Below are 24,245 nucleotides of genomic sequence, written 5' to 3' on the forward strand. Positions count from 1 at the left end.
TTATATAGAAAACACAGTGCCACTCCGACATAAAATATGCAATATTTAATATGAAGAGTACAGAAAGGACAAGGCGCCTGCCGTAGCCAGGTGGGAAGGAGCAGCAGTGCGTAGCACACGCTTCTTGATTAGACCGGGGTTCGAGCCCATCATCACCAAATACAGAGGATGCGGAAAGGTCAGGGAATGACCACCGCATATCCCGGAGCAATATGGCCTTAGTTGATAATGCTCATAAAAACCAAACAACAAACAGAAAGGACAGAAATTAGGGGTGGATTTGTGCTCTTGGTTAATAAGCACAGATTCAAAGGCACTGCACCCAGGTGATTCCCATCAATGTGGGCACCTATGTGGCGAGGAAACTCCCAGTGATGCTGCTGCTAGTCTCCAGATTAGTATCACTGGGATTTAGCATCCATACCTTGGTTCCAAGTTTACATCATTGGAAGCTGATGTAATGCAGCCATGCACTGCAACCCATGGGGGGATTTGTTGGGTGAGGGGGGAGCCCAGCCCTAATGCACTATTTTCATGACTAATTCTTACTGCTAGGATCAGTTGCATTCCATTAAGTCCCAATCCCTATCGATAAAGGGATGGTTAAGTAGGAGAAGACAGAGAGTGATAATCAACGGACACTGCTGCTCTTCGTGGACTAATGTTATTAGTGGAGTCCCTCGGGGTTCGGTGCTGGGTCCATTGTTGTTTTCTGTATTTATTAATGATATTGATGATGGTATATCAGGCTTATTGTCCAAGTTTGCAGACAATACAAAGGTTGGCAGGGTTGTTAATGGCACTAATGACAGTACACTGCTGCAACAGGATCTAGAAAAGTTGAGCAGATGGGCTGAGAGGTGGCAACTGAAGTTTAACATTGACAAATGTAAAGTACTGCATATGGGAAGCAGTAACCCCAGAGTAACGTCAACTGTGTGGTACTACACTGACAGAGTACAGAGTATTTTTGGGTCTAACAGCACCAGGGATTTACCCCATCTCTGCGTATGTTCTTTGTATCGAGGACAGTACGCTGTCAAGGCCAGAGGTTTAAAAGTGTGTGGATCATGTATTGTGTAATATGTTGTGCCCCTTGTTCCTCTGGCTTGTTAGCCGCCAGGCCACAGATGGGACCGGTAGTTTACGTACTCCACCACGTGGAGGCCAGCCAGGTGTTCCCTTAAAGTTTGCTCTGGCAGGTCCTACCACCTATTTTCCTGAGATTTCAGTGGCTAGGACCTTAAAAAAAATAAAATAAAATAATGATAAAAAAAAATAATAATAATAAAAAAATAAATAAAATAAAATAAAAAAATAATTAAAATAAAAATTCTTCTTTTCTTTTGGGCACAGATGGTACATTATACGCTGCTTAGAGGGGCTATAAGGGATAAGTGCTGGAGGTGATGATTTCCTAATAGGTCGGGCATGAATTTTGGTATTTTAAATTTGTACGTGTGGGGATTTTGTAAGGAGAAAGAGATGGGAGGGGAGGTGGAAGACTGGGGGTTGGAAATTGGAAGTAAGGGGTCTATAGGGAAGATGACCCCTATTGAAATGGTGGGGCATGCCCATACCCCACCAGAGGAGAAAGAGGGGTGGCAGGGTGCGACAGCAGCCCCCCCCCCTTTTTCGGGCATTATTCACTCGCTGTCTTATTGCCTGGAGTTCCGGTGACCACCAGTGGACCGCTTTGGGAACAGGCTTCTTCCTGATGGCCGTGTTTGCTGTTTCAGTTATAAGCTGCGTTACTTTTTGTTGGTGTTGGTCTGGATTGAGATATTTTGATCGAAATTCCTGGCTTTTCCCATCAACGTTTGTTGTAATAAGTTCCAGTCTGCTTTTTGGATGGCGTATCTTGGCGAGAGGAACCTAGGTGGATACTGTGCTACGAGGGAATGGGCGGTCAAAGGTTAGAACTCTGTGGTCTGAGGTAGTCCAGTATTCTTGTACCACCCAGGGGGAGAGATGCCCAACAATCGACCGAGTGGCCAGAGTTACATCTATATTTGCCTCCCATAGTGTGCTGGAGAAAGTTGACGGTTGATTAGGTCTGTTCAGAACTGCTAGATTACTGTTGGAGATGTAATCCTCCAGGTGCTGACCATTTCTTGCACCCCCATGGTCTGGTCTTTCACTGTGCCAAGCAGGAGATCTGCAGTTGGCATCCATTCCTACTATAAGTTTGGCATTCTGCATTTGTAGTTAGATATTTTGCAAATATCTTGTCACGGGCAATATATCTTCTCCCGGATGGGCATATATAGAGGTGACATAAAATTCCTCTAACAGTGAGGCTATATGGCCCAGTTTGTACATAGGTCTGAGATCGTGGTTACCGTGAGGTCAGGATTCTAGACAGCGATGGCAGCCCACGGGTTGTCTCCATCGACTTGTACTTGTACGATCTTGTAATGTAGGAGGTAGCCTTTTACTTCTTTGTTGTAGGTGTAGGGCTCCTGTAGCATAGTATGTCATAATTTTCTTCCGTGGCTTTTTTAGCCATTTGTGTGGCAACAGCCTTAGATCTCTGAGCATTGTGCTGTGCGAATTTAATCTTTGTTTGATTATAGTGATTCCTGTTATTCCCCATAGTCAGTTCTGTTTCGTTGTGCACTCTTAGCCTTTATGTAGATTGGACACTTATTATCCCATAGTTAGTGATCAAATGGTAGCTTCATTTCTTTACAATTTACACAAATTGCAGGTTCTGCTTTCCTAGGGCAGAATTCAAATTCATGTCCTGTGTCTGCGCAATGGCCACAGGTAGGCTGTGTTTGCTTACAGGTGTGAGTCGTGTGACCAAAGCGGCAGCACCTGTAGAATTTGGGAACAGCCACGTGTTCACGAAAACGGTGGCTGTCCCAGTTTATATAGATTCTTGATTGTTGGCTCAAAGATTTCCAGGCCACTGCTGAGAGCTCTATGATCCAATTTATGGCATTTCCGTTTCTGGATTTAGTTTTATGTTTCGGCATAATGTGTTGCCCTGATTCTTCCTCCATGAGTGTCTGCTTCAAGTTTTTGCAGTTTATTTCCTCTGTTAATTCTTCTGGTGTTGTCTCTTTGTCTACATCAAATACAATGATGCTTGGCCCTTTCTGTCTAGGAGGCTCTGCTAGGAGTCTCAGCGTTGAAACTTTGGGGTTGCTGATTATACCTTTTATGTCCTCCGCAATTTCAGTTTCAATTAACACCCCTACGTTTCTTGTTTTCCAAATATATCTAATCTTTGCTTGAAGTCACCCTTCAGCTTTTCTGCTATTGTTTGTTTTACTTCTTCACTGGTCTTGTGTGTTTCTTTAGAGGCTGGCTTTAGTACAACTAGGTGCTGTTTTGGTATGAGGGTTTTTCTCTGGGCTGTTATGGTTCTAGACAAGACTTCAGTTATAGCTCAGACACAGCATGGTTTTGTTAAGGGGAAGTCTTGCCTGACCAATTTGATTGGATACTATGATGCAGTCACAAAAGAACTGGATGCAGGGAATAACTTTGATATTATATACTTGGATCTTAGAAAGGCTTTTGATACTGTTGCACATGGAAGACTGCTGCACAAATTGGAGCAGTGTGGCATTGGAGGCAAATTGCTGCAATGGATAAAGGGGTGGCTGAGGGGGAGAAGACAGAGTGGTAATCAATGGACACTGCTCATCGTGGACTAATGTTATCAGTGGAGTCCCTCAGGGTTCAGTGTTGGGTCCATTATTGTTTTCTGTATTTATAAATGATATTGATGATGGTATATCAAGCTTAATGTCCAAGTTTGTAGACGATACAAAGGTTGGCAGGGTTGTCAAGGACACTACTGACACTATGCTGCTTCAACAGGATCTGAAAAGGTTGAGCAGATGGGCTGAGAGGTGGCAAATGAAGTTTAACATTGACAAATGTAAAGTACTACATATGGGAAACAACAACCCCAGAGCAACGTATCAACTCTGTAGTATTACACTGACAGTGGTAGAGAATGAAAGGGACCTGGGGGTGGTTGTGCAGGCAGATATGAAATTCTCTGAGCAGTGCAGACGGGCTGCAAGAGTAGCTCATGGTGTATTGTCAATGATATATATAGGATTTTTCTAGCAGGGATAAGGAGGTGATTATTCCCTTGTATAAGGCAATGGTCAGGCCACACCTAGAGTACTGTATACAGGTCTGGAGGTTTCATTTCAAGAGGGATGTAGAGCTGCTAGAACGAGTAGAGAGAAGGGCAACAAGGTTAGTGAATGGAACAAAGAGGTGCTCTTACGAAGAAAGGCTTAAGTTTTGCAAATTACAGTGTCTGGAGACTAGGCACCAGCGAGGTGATCTGATAGAGGTGTATAAAGCCTTGAATGGTTTGAGCATGCTCAATGCTGATGGGAGTCTTTCTCTTGCTCAGAATAATATGAGAGGGCATATAAATTCAAATTGAGGAAAGACGGATGTAGGATAGACGTGCGGAAATTTGCCTTTAGCCAGCGGGTGGTTGGTTGGTGGAACAGACTTCCATCCCTTGTCATGGAAGTTGATAGCCTAAATAAGTGTAAGGCTCAGCTGTACAGATATTTCGAACAAACAGAGGGGTGAAGTGGAAGTGGTTTTTTTTTTTTTTTTTGGCTGATGGTGCATAAGCTTGCTTTCTTGCATCAAATGCCTCTACTAATGCTAATATCATGATATAGTGATATTACCTGACTTTTATTTATCCTGTGTTAAATATATTTAGTATCCCTAAAATGTTTTGGATATAGATGTCTTGAAGTAGCAAGTAACTCGCACTAACGGTCACTCAGACAAGGTCCGACCAATCAGGGCTCGACCGCGTGGGACACTGAGAACTTATTGTTATATATATTCTCAATATCATAAATATAGTGACATTAATAACTTTTATTAACCCTGTATTAGATCAAATATATTTAGTACCCCTAAATGTTCAAGGTGTAGATGTTTTAAAGTACGTGGCAAATAACTCACACTAATAACGGTCACTCAGACAATGTCCGACCAATTAGGGCTTGACCGCGTGGTGTACGCTGAGAACAACTGTCTTTGTTTATCAGGCACCATATTAAAATTAGACAGAAAACCAGTAAAATATCTGATATTCATCATGAAAAACATATGTGGCTATAAAGCTGTTCATTTACAATTCCCGATTGTTGCTATCATCATCATCATTTAGGCGATATTTGTGGTACCAATAGCTTTAGCAAAATTGATCTTAATATACAATGGAAATTTGTCACGTTGTAACCCAGCGAGATCAATGCTAATGAAAAGTGACCATAATTTTCGTTTCCCTTGGCCGATCTTCACGAAGTTGATGTCTGTGGACACATCTTGAGAAGAGGAACTTGACGGACACAAAATAGAGCAAAATGTGACACTTTAAACTACTAAAATCACGACAAATAGTGGGGCACCAAAACTGTCCATCTGACCAGTAATTGTACAGTGCCCTTTCTTTGGGTACTACACTGACAGTGGTAGAGAATGAAAAGGACCTGGGAGTAATTGTGCAGGCAGATATGAAGTTTTCTGAGCAGTGCAGATGGTCTGCGAGGGTAGCCCATGGTGTTCTTGTCAATGATATACAGGAATTATTCTAGCAAGGACTTTCAAGTACCAACAATGTATTGAACCTGAGCAAGGACCAAAGGGAAGGAGACTTATGCTAAGTCTCCTTCTCTTTGGTCCTTGCTCAGGTTCAATACATTGTTGGAAATGTGGGTACGATGCTCTAAGCAAATTTGGCATCCCATTCGCTTCTACAGTACTTGCTAGTTTGCAAATGGATGGATGTGATGGGTTGTGTACTTCAGGCATCAGAAATTTTTATTTTACTCTTATCAGTAATTTAAATCTCTCTTCTTCTTGGGGGGAGCAAACAAGGCCCTACCTAACTGAATAGATGGCACTGCTAATATCTCTGCAAAAAGACCCATAACGGTTAATACAACGTCATCGCCACCACCTTTCTCTCATCCCTATTCCACCAAAGAGTGGCCCCGGGTGCCAAGCGTATTTCGAGGCCAAGCTATATTCTTGCGATTTATAAAGTGCTCTTGATAAGCGATTGATATTATATTTTACGTTCACATTTCTATAAACAGTTTTACTTTAAAAACAGTTCTATACTTGAAAAGTAACAAGTAGAACACAGGAAGGAAATACACCTTTCTTTACATTTTTCTCTATTTATATTTTTACTAATGAACTAACACTTCAACCGCTTGGCCTCCGAGCGGCACTGCTCCTGCCTCCCCGTGGTGGGGCCGGTAACCTGGGGGAAAAGTTATCCTCCAGGGTGAAAAGGAGTAACGATGGATATAAATGACTATCCACCACTAGAGCCTTCAAATTCAAGGCCAGACATACCAAATGATGATGATGATGATGACCTAAACCAACCAAAAAGGCTCCGAAGAGAAGTGCAGAGCAATGAGATGCCAAACTTCCTTGTAATACATTCGCTCTCCAACCAGCCTGTCGGCAAATTATCACCATTTGTCATCCAAAGATTTTTGGAATCCATTGCTGGTACACCGAAAATGGTTAAACGTCTGCAATCCGGAGACCTCCTAATCGAAACAGCCTCCGCAAAACATTCAGAATGGCTGCTTAAAACAACAACCTTTGCTGGGCTACCCATATCTATCACTCCCCACAATACGTTAAACTCGTCAAAAGGTGTCATCACAGAGTGGGACCTGATTACAGTATCTGAAGAGGAATTAGTACAGGAACTGGGCAATCAAAAAGTAATTAGTGCAAAACGTAGAAAAACCAAAAAAGATGGAAATCTTGTTCCAACCCGATCCATAATTTTAACATTCAGCACCCCAGATTTGCCATCCTCAGTAAAAGCTGGCTATTTAAACTGCCGAATACGACCTTACATACCTAATCCTCTATGTTGCTTTAAATGCCAAAAATATGGACATTCGCAACAAGCATGTAGAGGTGATGCCATTTGTCCAGTTTGTGGTTCCAAGGAGCATACACAAACAGACTGTTCAGCCTCAAGTCCCATTTGTCCCAACTGCAAAGAAAGTCACCCAGCCTTTTCCAAATCTTGTGAAATGTGGAAAACGGGGAAGAAAATCCAAAAATATAAAATAGAGCACAAAGTTACGTACCCCGAGGCACGCAGACAGGTTATGTCGACCATGCCCAGTCGTTCATATGCAGCTCACACTCGAAGCTTTAATTCAACAGCAGCTCAAACAGATGTATCCATACCTCCCTGCACATCTCTAGCTAACTGGGTTAAAAACACATTATCAAACCCTGTCAAAGACACACATCAAATTAAAATCAGTGAATCGACCAACACTCCAATCAGTATCCCAGTTGAGACTCAGACAGTCCCGCATGACAAAGAAAAACTAAAAACTACTAAACACAACAATAAACCTGAATCATCCACTGGTAGTATGGAAGTAGATGTAAACCCAGATCATGAAGAACCAATACTAGAACTTCACGCAAACGATACTATGGATACCGGTCGCCCTACCTTCCCGAAAAGAGACCAAAAAAAATCCTCCTCAAACAAAAAAACAGTCAGATGAATCACCCTCAACTAAACCAAAATGAACCACAGCATCTTACAATGGAATTGCAGAGGCTTTCGTTCCAACACAGACGATATTCAATACCTAATTAATCAATATTCTCCGGTTGCCTTTTGTTTACAGGAAACTTACCTAACCACACAAATTTCTCCTTCGATAAAGAACTATTGCATTTATCGAAGAGATTGAAATACCACTAGCGCTGCCCATGGTGGTGTGGCAATCCTAGTAAATTCAAAGATCCCAACTAAACATATCCCACTCTCAAACTAAAATAGAAGCTGTTGCTGTTCGTATAAATTCTCCATAGTACAATAACACTAGTCTCAATATACCTACCGCCAAACTGTACTAACTCTTTAAAAGATCTTGAAGACCTCTTTATACAGATACTTCCACCTCTCTGTATATTAGGAGACTTTAATGGGCACCACCCATTATGGGGCTCTCCTAAATTGGATAGACGAGGCCGACTAATTGAAAGTTTTCTGGATGCACTAAATCTCACTATACTCAATACAGGTGCACCGACACATGTACAGCTTCCAACAGGACACACCTCAGCAATAGATCTCTCAATTTGTTCACCAGTACTAGTCCCAGCCATAGAGTGGTATGTAATAAACGATCCCATGGGCAGTGACCACTTCCCAATAGTATGCAACTCTCTGAAAGCAAAGACTCCTTCAATTCAACCCTGCAGAAAGTGGAAATTTGTCCGAGCAGACTGGGCAAAATTTCAATCATCAATTGACCTCGATGAGGAAAAAATCCGCCTCCAGCACATTGATGATGTGACAGATTACATCACGTCGCATCTTCTAAATGTGGCTAAAGACACAATACCAATATCAAATCCGCCGGGCCGAAAGCATTATAATTACTGGTGGAATGATAAATGCACCACGGCAAAGAAAGCAAAAAATAAAGCCTGGAATTTGTTTCGGAAATGTCCGAGCACAGTCAATCTCATTAATTATAAGAAATTAAGGGCAAAAGCATGCTTCATACAAAAGCAAGCAAAGAAAGAATCCTGGACCCGTTTTGCATCCAGTTTTCACAGAAATACCGATCCCAAAATAATATGGAAAAAAATTAGACTGCTGTCTGGTAAGTTTCCTACCATACCTTCTCCAATCCTCACCTGGAATGGGAAAGATCTCTCTAATCCTGTAGATATAGCTAATGCTTTAGGCAATACTTTTGCAGAAATCTCAGCAACGTCAGCCTATACTACCTCATTCCAAAGAATTAAAAAACTAAAGAAAAGCATGCTATTCATTTTCAAACTACCCGTCTTCTCCCATATAACAAACCTCTGCAATATTCTGAACTTTTACATGTCATTAGAACAGCTCGCAATAGTGCTGCTGGGCCAGATGGGATTTATTATGTCATGCTACAACATCTTGATGACAAAGCTCTGCGCTGCCTCCTGGTCTTTTACAATCGCATATGTTTAGAAAATGTTTTTCCAGCATCTTGGCATCACTCTACAATTTTGGCATTCCTGAAGCCTGGAAAAGATCCATCCAACCCAAATAGCTATAGACCCATATCTCTCTCTCAAGCTGCCTCAGTAAAATCCTTGAGAAAATTATCCACAGAAGACTCCTCTGGATCATTGAGTCGGAACATCTAATGAGCCATAGTCAATATGGCTTTCGTCAAAACAGATCATGCTTAGATCTTATGGTCAAGGCCAAATTTGCCATCCGTAATGCTTTTGTCAAACATGAACATCTAGTAATGGTTTCAATAGACATAGAGAAGGCTTTTGATACCACCTGGCAGTATGGTATACTTAGTGATCTTTACCTTCTTGGACTACGAGGCAATCTTCCTATATTCATTCAGAACTTTCTACATACTAGATCATTTCAAGTTCGATATCAACATGCCCTTTCCCCAACTTTCATCCAAGAAGAAGGTGTCCCACAGGGATCAGTACTGAGTGCCACTCTTTTTGCTCTGAGAATAGATTCTATTACTAAGCAGCTTCCAAATACAATCGAGACTTACCTTTATGCAGATGACCTTTCCATCTCTTGTCATTCTCAAAACATGAGGTCTATTGAAAGACAGCTTCAGATATCACTTAATAAAATTCAACAATGGGCGAGCCTCAACGGCTATCGGCTCTCACAGCAGAAAACAGTTGCCATCCATTTCTGTAGACAACGCAAACTTCATCCAGATCCTGAACTTCAAATTTCTAACGTCTTTGTCCCGGTCACCAGCAACATCTGATTTCTAGGATTAACCCTTGACAATAAGTTAAATTTCCTAGATCATATTAAAAATGTACGGACTTCATGTCTAAAAAAGTTAAACATACTCAGAGCTTTATCTGCCCAAACATGGGGTGCAGATCGTACCTCACTTCTTCGGTTATACAGGGCATTAATCAGATCTCGTCTCGATTATGGTGCTCCAATCTATGATTCTGCCAGAAAGAGTGCATTACGCTGGCTTGATCCCATTCAGCACAGTGCTTTGAGAATTGCAATTGGTGCATTCAGAACATCGCCAGTACATAGTCTCTACATTGATGCTCATGAGCCCCCACTAACTTTACGCAGGAAAACACTGTTACTGAAATATGCTGTCAAGATACAAAGTTTTGCCTCTCATCCCATTCGGTCATACCTTTTTAACCCACCGTTAGAAACCCTATACAGAAACAAACCTAGCATAGTAAAACCAGCTGGTCTTCGCCTTCTTGAACTGGTGCAAGTTTGGAATATTTCTATCCATTCCGTAAAGCAGGTAGCAACTTATACTCAACCTCCATGGACGCCTCCTCCTCTTCCAATCTGTGACACTTACCTCTGTCAATGGAGAAAGAATTCCTTGCAAGCAACTTATATCAACTAAATTCACACAGTTCACATTCAAAGATATTCTGATTTCTCTCCAATTTATACAGATGGCTCTAAATCTAATTCAAATGTTGGAGCAGCTGCAGTGTTTCCAAATACAATTGTATCAGCTTCCCGTCAGAATTTAGTATATTTTCTGCTGAATTATACGCAATAAAACTAGCTTTAGAAAATCTTCATTCTAACTGTTCCTTAAAATCTGTTATTTACACTGATTCCCTCAGCTCAATCATGTCGTTATGTAATTCCTCAGATAAAGTTCACCCTGTTCTAGATGAAATCAGAAGCTTATTACTGCAAATTAAAGAACCCAATCAAGAGGTCACTTTTTGCTGGATTCCAGCACATTCCGGTATTTTAGGAAATGAACTGGCCGATAAAGCTGCAAAAAATCCAACTACCTTAGATCTAACCAACATCCCTGTTCCAGCATCAGATTATGCACTAACCATTCATGCTGCTTGCCTATCACAATGGACAGGACTGTAGCACTCTCAGACTAATAATAAACTCTTTCAGTTTAAACAAGACCCGAAAATTTGGCGCTCCAGTGTCCGTACATCGAGACGAGAAGTAGTCCTCTCAAGGGCAAGAATAGGACATACACATCTGACCCACCTTCATTTACTGAGAGGAGATGATCCAGCACAATGTACACATTGTTCTAACAATTTGACTGTAAAACATATTCTTATTGTCTGCTCCTATTATAAACAAGCCAGAACTTCATCCTTGATCTCACTGGTTAATCTACATAAACCAATTACTCTTGAAAACCTGATTGGTGATAAGGATAATATTTCTGAATTTTTTGACTTTCTCAGGCAAACTGGGCTGTTTAATTATTTCTGATTTATGGAAAACTCATGTTTTAATATAATAAGTGAATAGGCACATTATAGCCTTAGCAGCTTATGTGCCATTAAGCCTCCATAACAACAACAACCACCACCAAAGAGCAGACAATCAGGAAAATGTCACCCTTCTTTATCCAAGAAAGAATTAAAGGATTGACAAGTTCCCAACAGATTCTGAAAGTCAAATCATAGGGGAATACCTATTACTGTAACCCCCCCCCCCCCCCCCGATAAAACTCTGAACCCTTCAAGTGGTGTCATATCAGAGTGGGATCTTCATGTCTCTGAAGAAGAGATTTGCTCTGAATTGAAAAATTAAGGTGTGACAGCTGTCGAACAAATATCGATGCAAAAAAAAATATGGGGATTTTATACCTACTTGAGTTCTCATCCTAACATTCAACACACCACAGCATCCAAGTTGCATCAAGGCAGGCTACTTAAACTGCCCAGTAAATATTTACATACCAAAGGGTTTTAAGCTTCAAAATTACTGTCACTCACAAATAGCCTGTTGTGGCAATCCTTCCTGAGCTTGATGTGGTGCGAAAGAGTGCATGGAATGTTCAGCTTCAAAGCCAATTTGTGCAGATTACCAAGGAGTCCCCCTGCATACAAGCAGTGGAAAGAAGAGAAAGAAATCCAAGAAACCTGAAAACAAAACATTTCCTACCAAGAAGTTAAGAAAAATATATCCAATCGGTAAAGAGTGACAGGCCACTGTTTATTGATTGGATGTGTTTATGCGAAGTGTACCATCAGGACACAAATGGAGATGACATACCACCATCAGAGTCATTTACTCCCATTGCACAGTACTTCCTAAGCTTGGAAATAATCCACAGAAAACGATCAATCAGCTGCCACACCTATATCTGTGCCTCTAATACTCCAGTAACAAAAGAAATGTTAAAAAATAAAAATTAACAAACCTGAAGTACACGAATATCAAGGTAAAGGAGGTACTAGATGATTCAGTCTTAAAACTTTTTGCTGAGTAAGAAACAGATACAGATCAATGTCCATACTTAGCGTTAGTAGATGCATGTGATGCAAGAAAGCAAGCTTATACAGCATGAGCCAAAAAAAAAAATCCTTCCCATTTCACCCATCCATTCACTCCAGATGTTTGTCTGGTTCTGCCTTGAATTTATTTAAGCTGTTAACTTCCACGACAGAGGGAAGCTTGTTCCTATGCCTAAGATGTCTCGTAATCTGCCTTTGCCTGCCTGACTTCCTTTGTGACTTGATTACAGACTAGCTTAGATCTGCCATGAGCTTCTGTGTCACCTGATACGTTATATGCATCCCATACATTTTTCTTCTCTGCCACGAGCCTCATTAATCCATCTGACATCCATTTAGGCCTAAACCTTGAACAGTATTTCTTAGTTGGAATGAAAAGCCTAGTAGCCTCGAAAATTAAGTCACTGAAGACTTCCCAATTAGAATTCAACGTTGGTAACATCATCAGTTGATCCCACTGTACAGAATTTAAAAACTGTCTGAGACCCCTGTAGTCATCTTTAAGAAACCAAAAGCCCTTCCCTTTAGCCTTGATGGTAGTTACATCTTAAGTAATTCCCACATCAGTACATTGTGATCACCGTTACCCAGTGGTTCCTTTATCTGAAAATTCTTAATGCACGAATAATCACTGCTGATAATCAGATCAAGAGTATTACTCTTCTGGTTGCCCCTCAAACATGAGAACTTTATTGGAGGACTGTAGAAAACAGTCCTCCAATAAATCCACAAGTCTTGCTAGTGTGCGAGTGACCAATGCACTAGTTCCAGTCAATATCTGGAAAGTTAAAATCCCATATTATAAGACATTCTGATTTACTGGCCTACTCTTTCTCTGCACAATTTCTCATTATACTCATCAGATTCATTAGGCCTATAACACACACCTACTCTCATTTTTCCTTTCCCAATGCTTATGTCACACCAAACAGACTTAACATTGCATTGACTAACATCAATTGGATGCTCTTCCTTAGATTTTGTGTTTCTTAACTAACAGCATAACCCCTGGATATGCTGTTAGTTAACATAAGGAAGGATGATGTAGAGCTGCAGGAAAAGGTATAGTGAATGTCAATGAGACCGGTGAGAGGAACAAATGGGTGCTCACACTAAGAAAGGCTTCAGTTCTACAAATAGCAGTATCTGGAGACTTAGAGACTGGGCACTTGCAAGGTGATTGAGATGTTTAAGGCTCTGAAGGAATTGAGCAAGCTCAGTACTGATGTTTCTTCCTCAGACTATACACAAGGGAGCATAAATTCAAATTGAGGAAAGACGGTTCCAGAATAGATGTGCAGAAGTTTGCCTTTAGCCAGCAGGTGTTGTTTGCCTGAACGAACTTTCATCTGTTGTTGTGAAAGTGGGTAGATAAAAATAAATTCAAGGAAGAACTAGACAAACTGTTGGAAGGAATGGATAGGTGAAATATTTTTTTTTTTTTTTTTTTTTTTTTGCTGATGTTGTGTAAGCTTGATTTCTTGCATCATTTGCCACTAATACTGACACTGTATCTCTAGCTACTACTATGCATTCAAGATTCACAATTTCATTCACCAGACTTATATAACTCTCAAAGTTATGATTTTCCTGTATTATTTTTGAACTGTAATGCATTTATAAATCATTGAACATCATATATGTTCTTTGATCTTCATCATCATGTTGATACTGTTCAGAATTCTTACTAGCAACTGCAGTTTTTCAGTTATCAAAACAAGCAAATTAATGTAGACTATACTGTTTAAAAAAATTACATATTGTTCATCAGGGCTAAATTGCTTTGCATTACTATACTATAAACCTTTTATTCAGTTTATATATTCAGATTATGATGCTAATTGGTGTTTGGGTTAAATAGAAGAATAGTTTAGCCCACAAGGTAATTGCATTTATGGATTTCTAATGAATTTAGCAGGTAAGGATCATCCTAAGCCATTACTCTTATGGATGTGTGTTTTTTTTTTTTTTTTTTTTGAAGGATTAGTGGAAATACAGCCAGTGACAAGAACATCCAGGCTAGTGTTAGTGAACAACTACGGAAGAATTTTGCCAAAACAAAGTGGAGGGTAAGAACTAAAAAATTTATATATTGAATTTGAAAATTTGTTTTCTTTGGTATTAATCATAGAAGATTTATTGATTTGCTGCAGAATTTCTTGAACTGTAATGCATTTACAGTTCAAGTTCTATATATGTAACTTATATTTTGTGAAAAAAGACAGTCACTTTTCTGAGACATTTCATGTACCATTTAACACATTTGCTGCCACTTATATTTGAAGGATACTTTGTGTGCCTTGGTGCACTTCTTAGGAATGCTGGAACAAGTAGCCACTACCATTTTAGTAAATGGATTTCATCTGTAAAGGATCATTGCTCCAAGTAACAGTGGCATCTGTTTTTGTAGTATTCTAATAGTAACGGATTCATTTGAACAAAATTCAGAATCCATATCACTTGAATAGAATTCTATTTCAATATCAAATGACATAGCATGATGCAAGAAAGCAAGCCTATGCAGCATCAGCCAAAATAAAAAAAAAAAAAAAAAAAAACCACTCCCATTTCACCCCTCCGTTCGTTCGAAATACCTGTCCAGCTTCCACAATGAGGGATGGAAGTCTGTTCCACCAACCAACTACCCGCTGGCTAAAGGCAAATTTCTCCACATCTATCCTACATCTGTCTTTTCTCAATTTGAATTTATGCCCTCTCAGGTGATTATTCTGAGCAAAAGGAAGAATCCCATCGGCATTGAGCATTCTCAAACCATTCAGGGCTTTATACACCTCTATCAGATCACCTCGCTGGTGCCTAGTCTCAAGACACTGTAATTTGCAAAATTAAACGTTTCTTCATAAGAGCAACCCTTTGTTCCATTCACTAATCTTGTTGCCCTTCTCTGTACTCATTCCAGCAGTTCTACATCCTTCTTGAAATGAGGGCTCCAGACCTGTATACAGTACTCGAGGTGTGGCCTGACCATTGCTTTATACAAGGGAATAATCACCTCCTTATCCCTGCTAGAAAACTTTCTGTATATCATTGACAAGACACCATGAGCTACTCTTGCAGCCCATCTGCACTGCTCAAAGAACTTCATTTCTGCCAATTACCCCCAGGTCCTTTTCATTCTCTACCACTGTCAGTGTAGTACCACAGAGTTGATATGTTGCTCTGGGGTTACTGTTTCCCATATGTAGTACTTTACATTTGTCAATGTTAAACTTCATTTGCCAACTCTCAGCCCATCTGCTCAACCTTTCCAGATCCTGTTGTAGCAGCATAGCATCAGTAGTGTCCTTAACAACCCTACCAACCTTCATATCGTCTGCAAACTTAGATATTAAGCTTGATATACCATCATCAATATGAAGCTCCAAACTCATATGAAGCTCCATTCCAATGAATTAAAGAGGCAGCAGAAAGGCAAAAGTTAAATTTCAACACCGGTCTCTGTCTTCCATATAATTAGCCTTTTACGATATCTGATTTAAAAGAATCTCTTAATAGAGCACCCAGTAGTGCAGCTGGCCATGATGGTATATTTTATATTATGTGTTAAAACACTTGAATGATACTGCTTTACAAATTCTACTAATATTTTTAACAGAATTTTTCAGGAACATGTTTATCCATACTCTTGGAAACATTCATTTGTATTAGCCATCCCTAAACCAGGAAAAGACCTCTCTAATCCATTTAATTATTGTCCAATTTCTTTAACTAGTTGTTTGGGGAAAATACGGGAGAAAATGGTTCTCGAGCATCTCACCTGGTTTCTACAGTCACATAACATCTTTAATTTGCTTTCGTAAAGGTGACTACAGAGGTCTCGGGCAGTTTTTAAATTCTATACAGTGGGATCAACTGATGAAGTTACCAACAGTGCATTCTAAATGGGAAGCCTTTAGGGACTTCATTTTGGAAGCTACTAGGCTTTTCATTCCAACTAAGAAATACTGTTCAAGGTTTAGGATTAAATTGATGTCAGATGAATTAATGAGGCAGAGAAGAAGAATGTATGGGATGCATATAAAGTATCAAGCGATACAGAAGCCTATGGCAGGTATAAACTAGTCTGTAATCAAGTCACAAAGGAGGTTGGGCAGGCGAAGGCAGATTATGAGCAATCTTTGGCAAAGGATGCAAAGACAAACAGCAGGGAGTTCTTTAGTTATGTAAACTCTAGAAGGAAAGGGATGAATCAGGTTGGACCACTTAACATACATGGGTTGACTTTTGATGAACATGCTCAGATAGCTGATAAACTGAATGAGTATTTTGTATTCACACATGAAGAGTTATTCAATGAAGGGAGTGCCAGAAGTTTATCAAACTCTAACAGGGAGCTAAGTGATTTTGTAATAACTGAGAGCAAAGTGGAAGAGAAATTGACGTTAAACATAAGGAAGGCACCTGGGGGTGGGCGGGATTTATCCAGTTTTATTAAAGGAGACAGCAAAGGAAGTGAGCAAACCCTTAGCCATAATTATGAGAGCTTCCTTGGACTCAGGGTAGGTCCCCATGGGCTGGAGGTGTGCAAATGTATCACCAATTCAGAAAGGAGGTTCAAAAGGTGACACAAGTAACTACAGACCTGTTAGTTTAACTTGTATTCCAGGGAAAATAATGGAATCACTGGTTAAAGAAGCATTGCAGGATCATCTAGACAAGACTGCAGTAGTAGTTAAGACACGGCATGGGTTTGTGGCACCTCCATAGCCAGGTGGGCAGGAGAAGCAGTGCGTAGCACACGCTTCTTGATTAGACCGGGGTTCGAGCCCTTGACCACCAAATACAGAGGATGTGGAAAGGTCAGGGAATAACCACCGCATATCCCCGGAGCAATATGGCCTTAGTTGCTAATGCTCCTAAAAACCAAATAACAGCAACAACAGCATGGGTTTGTTAAAGGGAGGTCTTGTCTGACAAATTTGATTGCTTACTATGATATGGTCACAAAGGAACTGAATGCCAAAAATAATTTTGATATCATATACTTGGATTTCAGGAAAGCTTTTGATACTGTTGCACATGGAAGACTGCTGTACAAATTGGAGAGGTATGGCATTAAATGTAAGCTGCTACAATGGATAAAGGGATGGTTGAGTGGGAGACAACAGAGAGTGGTAATCAATGGACACTGCTCTTCTTGGACAAATGTTATTAGTGGAGTTCCCCAGGGTTTGGTGTTAGGCCCATTGTTGTTTTGTATATTTATCAATGATATTGATGAAGGTATATCAGGTTTAATGTCCAAGTTTGCAGATGATACAAAGGTTGGCAAGGTTGTTAACAACAGTAATGACAGTATGCTACTCCTACTGAATCTAGATAAGTTGGGAAAATGGGCTGAGAAGTGGCTACTGGAGTTTTTGACAAATGCAAAGTACTGCATATGGGTAGCAATAACCGAAGAGAAACATACCAATTGGGTGGTACTACACTCAGGGAAGTGTAAAGTGAAAAAGACCTGGAGGTAATTGTGCAGCCAAATATGCCAGGGAAGGTCATTAAACCCTGTCAATAATATATAGGAATTTTGCTAGCAGGGACAGGGAGGTGATAATCCCATTATACAAGGCAATGGTGAGGTCACACCTAGAGTACTGTGTACAGGTCTGGGTAAAGTTGTAAAGTAAAGTCTAGGTAATGTTGAGTACAAAGAAGGGCAACAAGGTTGGTGAGGGGAACAAAGGGGTGCTGTTACCAAGAAAGGCTTAATTTCTGAAAATTGCAGTGCCTGGAGAGTAGGCACCTGCGAGGTGATCTGATTGAGGTGTATAAGGCTTTGAATGGGTTGAGCAAGCTGAATGCTGATGGGATTCTTCGTCTTGCTCAGACTAAGAACTTGAGGGGGCACAGTTTCAAATTGAGGAAAGATAGTTGTAGAATCGATGTGTGGAAATTTGCCTAGCCAACGGGCAGTTGATTGGTGGAACAGGCTTCCATCTTTTGTTGTGGAAGCTAATCGCATAAATAAATTTAAGGCTGAGCTGGACAGGCATTTGGAATGAATGGAGGGACGAAATGGGAGGGGGTTTTTTTTTTTTTTTTTTGGCTGATGCTGCATAAGCTGGCTTTCGGCAAAATAGATCTGCACTAGATATGATGACCAAAGCAGAAGTAAACATCAGAAATGCTTTTGTCATAAACAACCACCTAGTTATGGTAAGTCTGGATTTAGAAAAGGCCTTTAATACAATATGGCATTTCAGTATTTTTTAAGATCTTCACACCGTTGGAATACGAGGCAGGCTTCCTTTTTATATTCAGAGTTTTCTCCAGAGCAGGTTCGTTTTCTAAATGTTCTTTCTAAAATCCACATACAGAAGTAGGGGGTCCCTCAGGAATCTATTTTGAGTCCTCCTCTATTTTTAGTAAGAATATTATCCATGATATTCCAAGCACAATAGAATTATATCATTATGCAGATGACCTCATGATCTCATGCCAAAGAAAAAATATGAATTCTGTTGAGAGACAGCTTCAGATCTCAATTAACAAAATTGAGTTCGGGATATCTTGCAATGGCTACTTCTTATCAGCACAAAAATCCAAATGTATTCATTTCTGTAAAAAATTGAAGATCCATGCTGAGCCTGAATTACAAAATAAAAACTCTATCCAATAGTATCAGATTTCTTGGCCTAATACTTGACAAATTAAACTACTTACAACACATCACATACCTGAGAACCATTTGCTTAAAAAAATTAAATATCCTCAGAGTACTATCTTCATCCACATGGGGTGCTGACCGATACACTCTGCTTTGGCTATATCAGGTATTCATCCGACCTCGCTTGGATTACAGGGCTCCAATCTATAACTCTGCCAGGAAAAGTGTGGTAATTCAACTAGACACTATCCATCACAGTGCTCTTAAAACTGCTTTAGGAGCATTCAGAACATCCCCTGTACGGAGTCTGTATATACAGGGTGTCTCAAAAATATTGGTACAAACGTTTAGGGGAGGTAGGTAACGTCTAAACGAATGTGAATCGCATAGGAACCCATAACCGAAAACGTCACGGGAAAGCAGTAGCAGAGGCATAAGAAGCAGAATTGACACAAGATAGTAATTAGTGGCAAACATTTATTTGATATAATATTAACAATGGAGTACAAGATGGATGCATTTCATGATGTTACAACAGATGCTCCAAGGTTCCACCATGAGATGTGATGCATACATGACACAGATGCAGCATGGATTGGCAGACACGGTCAAACACACCTGGAGTTTCTTTGACAGTAGCAGCAGCGCAGACGAGTCTCAGCACAAGATCCATTTCCGTCTCCACAGGCGATTCATACACAATAGATTTGAGGGCCTCACAGAAAGAAATCAAGGCTCAATAAATCAGGTGAGCGTGGGGACCAGGCAACGAGTCCACCACGGCCAAGCCATCGACGCACAAAACGTCTGTTTAAATTGGTCATGAACACACCTTCCATAATGGGCATGTGCCCCGTCATGTTGAAACCAAATGTTGCATCTCGCATTTGCTGAAACATTGTCAAGTAACCCTGGTAGAACTTGTTCGAGAAAGATACGATATTTAATGGAGTTCGTGTGGGATGGTAACAGGTATGGGCCGACTAAGCAGACACCGACCACACCTGCCCACACATTTATTGCGAAGCGATTTTGTCACATGGGGGTGCACACCATGTAGGTTGTCGTGAACCCACACATGAGCATTGTGCTGATTGAATAAGCCTTCCCGAGTGAAATAAGCCTCATCCATGAACAAAATATAGGCTGGAAAATTCAAGTCTTGAACACTTTCTTGGAGAAACCACTGCAAAAAAGCCACACGTGCAGGATGATCTTGGGGGAGCAGTAACTGAACCCTTTGGAGATGAAAGGGGTGTAAAGAATCGTCGTTCCAGATACGCTGTACACTGCAAAGAGACACTCCTAGGGCAGAGGCAACGGTGCGTGTACTGGTAGTAGGATTATTCTGGAAGGCATTCAACACACTTTTTCCATGGCCAGAGTTCGCGTCGAACGTGGTCTGCCCGCACTACTCCTGTTGCCTCTAAATGACCCATAATCGCACAAATTTTGATGTACACGCACAAACAAACAGTGGTCGATACGTCTGTCTGGGAAGCGTTCTCCATAAATTCGTTGAGTGGCTCGTCCATTGTCCTCTGCTAATCCATACACTAGGTGCATGTCTGCCAGCTCCCAGTTCGTATATCGATGCATGCTCTTCGTGCAGCGACTACTGCTTGAATGAGTAAACCAGAAATTTTCCCTCTCGCAAACTGAGGAACAGCGCCATGTACCGACTTACGGTGACATTTCCGGTTACGGGTTCCTATGTGATTCACATTCCTTTTGATGTTACCTACCTCCCCTAAACGTTTGTACGAATATTTTTGAGACACCCTGTATATATGTATATAGAGGCACACAAACCTCCACTCCATCTTCGAAGGAAAATGTTGCTACTCAACTATGCAGCAAAAATACGGAGCCTTTGCTTTCATCCTATCTGGCCATACTTATTTGAGCCCCAGTGGACCACCTTTTATAACAACAAGCCAATTGGAATAAGGCTACTGCAGTTAATAGAATGCTGGAACTTACATATAGATAATATCTTTCAGGACACAAACACTTATGAACCTCCATGGCTTAGTTTTATACCAGTCTGTGATCTCTCTTTCCAACAATGGGGAAAAAACAGGCAGCAGAGCCCACCATCAGGAAACTCCATGCTGCTCATGTAGCTAAAAATTCTCAGTCTTTTCATATATATACCGATGGCACAAAAACAAGTCCAACAGTAGGTGCAGCAGCAGTTTCTACTACCTTTTCTAATTCTCTGTGTCTTCCGAAGGAATGCAGTCTATACTGCCAAACTTTGCTATAAAGATAGCTCTAGATCACATAACTAATCTGTCCTGTAAGCAAACAATGATCTATTCTGACTCTGACAGAATAACAGCATTAAAAAATTCAATCCAAGCCAATCCACCCTGTATTGAAGCAAATCAGAACACAGATAATTGTGTTACATGCTGCTAACCAATCAGTCACTTTCTGTTGGATACCAGGTCATGTAGGCATCAAAGGAAATGATCATGCAGATCAAGCCGCTAAACATCCGACCACTGCGTGCTCTCCTAACTACCAAGTGCTGTATACAGACTACAAATCAATCATAAAAAACGTCTGTGAAGAACAATGGTTGCAGATCTGGCAGGCTCGGGGTGATAATAAGCTGCTGCAGTTCAAACGGGAACCTCAGTTGTGGGCATCAAGCATGAGATCAAATAGGCAAGAGGAGGTGATCCTAGCTAGGACGTGTATTGGGCACACACATCTAACTCATATTTATCTGCTTGTTGGAGAAGATCTGCCCATTTGTACTTATTGTCAAACTGCACTTACAGTGAAGCATATTCTACTAAATTGTAACTAATATGTTAATGTTCAAAACACAATTTTCACATCTGCAAGAACCATTATCTCATCTGATTGGAGACAATGCAAATCTAGCTGAGTTTTTTGCGTTCTTGAAGCAGACACGATTATTAAACAGATTTTAACATTTCAACTGCAGTAGTAAATAGAATCAGGCAGAATGTGGTCTTAGCAGCCCTTGTGCCCTTAAACAACAAACCAACCTGTGTGCTCTAAACTGATCCCATACTAGTAGTGCATTTTTACGCAGTAGTACACCAGTATGCTTGGACCACACTTTTACAAACCATTCTTTGGCAGTTTATCTTACAGTAAAGTTTTTCTTTTAAAAATTGGCAGAAGTTTCCATCAGCACAACAAGTTAAAACTGCAGTGTAGTGTATCTTTTCAAATCCAGTGGTTTTAACAGTTATAGATTTTTTGCTATGTTTGTAGGCCCCAAGTGATTTTGTGATCAATTTATTCAGTAAAGAAGGAAAAGTAACCTTTCTTTCTTCTCTTTTTATTTTATTACTAACCCACCCGCTAGTGTCACAAAGGTGGCACTGCTCCTGCCTCCACGTGGAGGGGAAAAGCTCTCCCTTCCAAGGCAAAATGGAGCAAACAGTTTAGGGGAGACCCAGAAATCCACTGGGTGCCTGGATGAGACCCTTACAGGGCGAAAACAGGAGACTGATTTTGTTGCCACTAAACATCGAAAGAATGACGTAGCCAAAATCAGAACTCCAACCTTTCTTATCGTTCACTCAACCAAAGAACAACCTATTGGCAAACTTTCACCATTTCTAATGCAGAAATGCCTAGAAAGCATAATAGGAACCCAACCCCCAAGAGAGTTTGTTGCTTAAGATCGGGAGACTTACTGAAGTTGCCACTACTGAACAGTCTGAGTAACTATTAAAACTAAAAACATTAAGCATTAAGGACAAATTTATGGAAATCTAATATTTTCTGTTTGCTCAGCAGGTATTCTCTGTGCTATTCTAGTTCTTGTATGTAAACCTAACCTGTTTCTTCTAATGAAGTGATAATACCAAGATTCAGTTCCTTTAAAGTTGTGTATCAGCTGCTCGTTTCCATTCTTCTGCTATTATCATTTTAGTGCTCACTGTAGTACCAACATCTCGTGATATTAAATGTTCCTTAATAAACTTAAACTGAGAAAGTTGCGTCTGTTATTCAAAGGTCTTGCATATTTTCCCATGGTATCTGAAGAACCAAGCTCTTTTTAACTGTAATCTGAATAGCATTTAAGAGTACTTATTTTTGTGTATTTTTGCTTTCCAGTTCTTTTGCTCAACTGTCCAGTATATATATCTTCTTAAAACTATTTGTTTATAATTTACTGTTTTTATTCTTGTCAAGTTTACAATTATGTTTATTTTTCGCAGCCTCTACTAACTTCTCACATACTTCACCCACTCCAAAGCAGTGGTTTTTGAATTGTTACTATGAAAAGTCAGTATAGGTTATCAGTCTTCTTTTTCCAGAAGAAAAAAGTACAAAATTTCATAATCTAGAGAAAGAGTACTTATTTGATTAGACTTGTCTTTCCTTCTTGTGCAACATGCCTTTTGAATAATATTAAAAGATGTAACTTTAAATTTCTACTTTGGGTTAAGTTGCATTACATATTTTAAGAAATAGTAATATTGTAAACATGTCACCTCCCAAATCTAGATTCTTTCTGAATTATTTTATTATTCATTATTTTAATTTAAACATATATTTAAAGGAATCAATTGGCATTTTCTTTATTTTTCAGCAAGCATACAATGCTACTGCTGTTATTCGTCAAATGAGAAAATTAGCTATGTCCAGTACAGGAAGTTCTATGGATAACACTAATGAGCATATTTCTACAGGTCAAGCTAAAAACACAAGCAGTGGATCATCAGTATCAGCTAAAACAGTGACAAATGTCAGTTCTGCAGCAAGCAATTAATGTATATTGGATATAGGACTTTGAGACATCCATGAGATTCTAACTTGGTTAACATATGGTTCTTGCCATTAGTTATCCATGACATGAGAAGGACCACTCACAGAGACAGAAGGTTTGGGAAGTTGTTTGCATCCCTTTTTGTCTCATTCTGTCTTCTGTGTTTTCTTCCATATAAATGGCAGTTGCCATAGATTGGCAAAGACAGAAGTGATGCAGTTTGTCACAAAAGTGCATCACCATCTGTAAATACTTGGGAATTCGTAAGGAGATGGGGACTGATATTACCTAATCTAGCAATATCATCAGTTACAGAATGTTTCTGTAAAATTCAAATGTGCAAATAACATTTTATCTGTAAATGAAATATGTTGGTCAACAAACAAGATAGTACTTTTTTTTATATACACACACACACACACACACACACACACACACACACACACACACACACATTTGTTTCATATAGAAACTGTTTTTGCACTTCTTTTCTATTTTGTTTCTCTGTAATATTTTTTG

At 40.0% G+C, this 24,245-nt stretch overlaps 1 protein-coding gene across 1 annotated transcript in view; it reads left to right on the forward strand.

Moving 5' to 3' along the window:
- Window positions 1-23,996, forward strand: part of CaMKI (Calcium/calmodulin-dependent protein kinase I) — a 269,499-nt gene extending 245,503 nt beyond the window's left edge. Inside the window, exons 9-10 of the mRNA XM_090388015.1 lie at window positions 14,315-14,402; window positions 23,550-23,996. Of these exons, the coding sequence (XP_090244141.1) occupies window positions 14,315-14,402; window positions 23,550-23,729 (268 nt within the window). The 3' untranslated portion in view covers window positions 23,730-23,996. The remainder of the gene's footprint in view (window positions 1-14,314; window positions 14,403-23,549) is intronic.
- Window positions 23,997-24,245: the final 249 nt, after the last annotated feature.

This window comes from Mastigoproctus giganteus, chromosome 13 (assembly GCF_048544385.1).
Source record: "Mastigoproctus giganteus isolate SK-2022 chromosome 13, ASM4854438v1, whole genome shotgun sequence".
NCBI classification, from domain to species: domain Eukaryota; kingdom Metazoa; phylum Arthropoda; class Arachnida; order Uropygi; family Thelyphonidae; genus Mastigoproctus; species Mastigoproctus giganteus.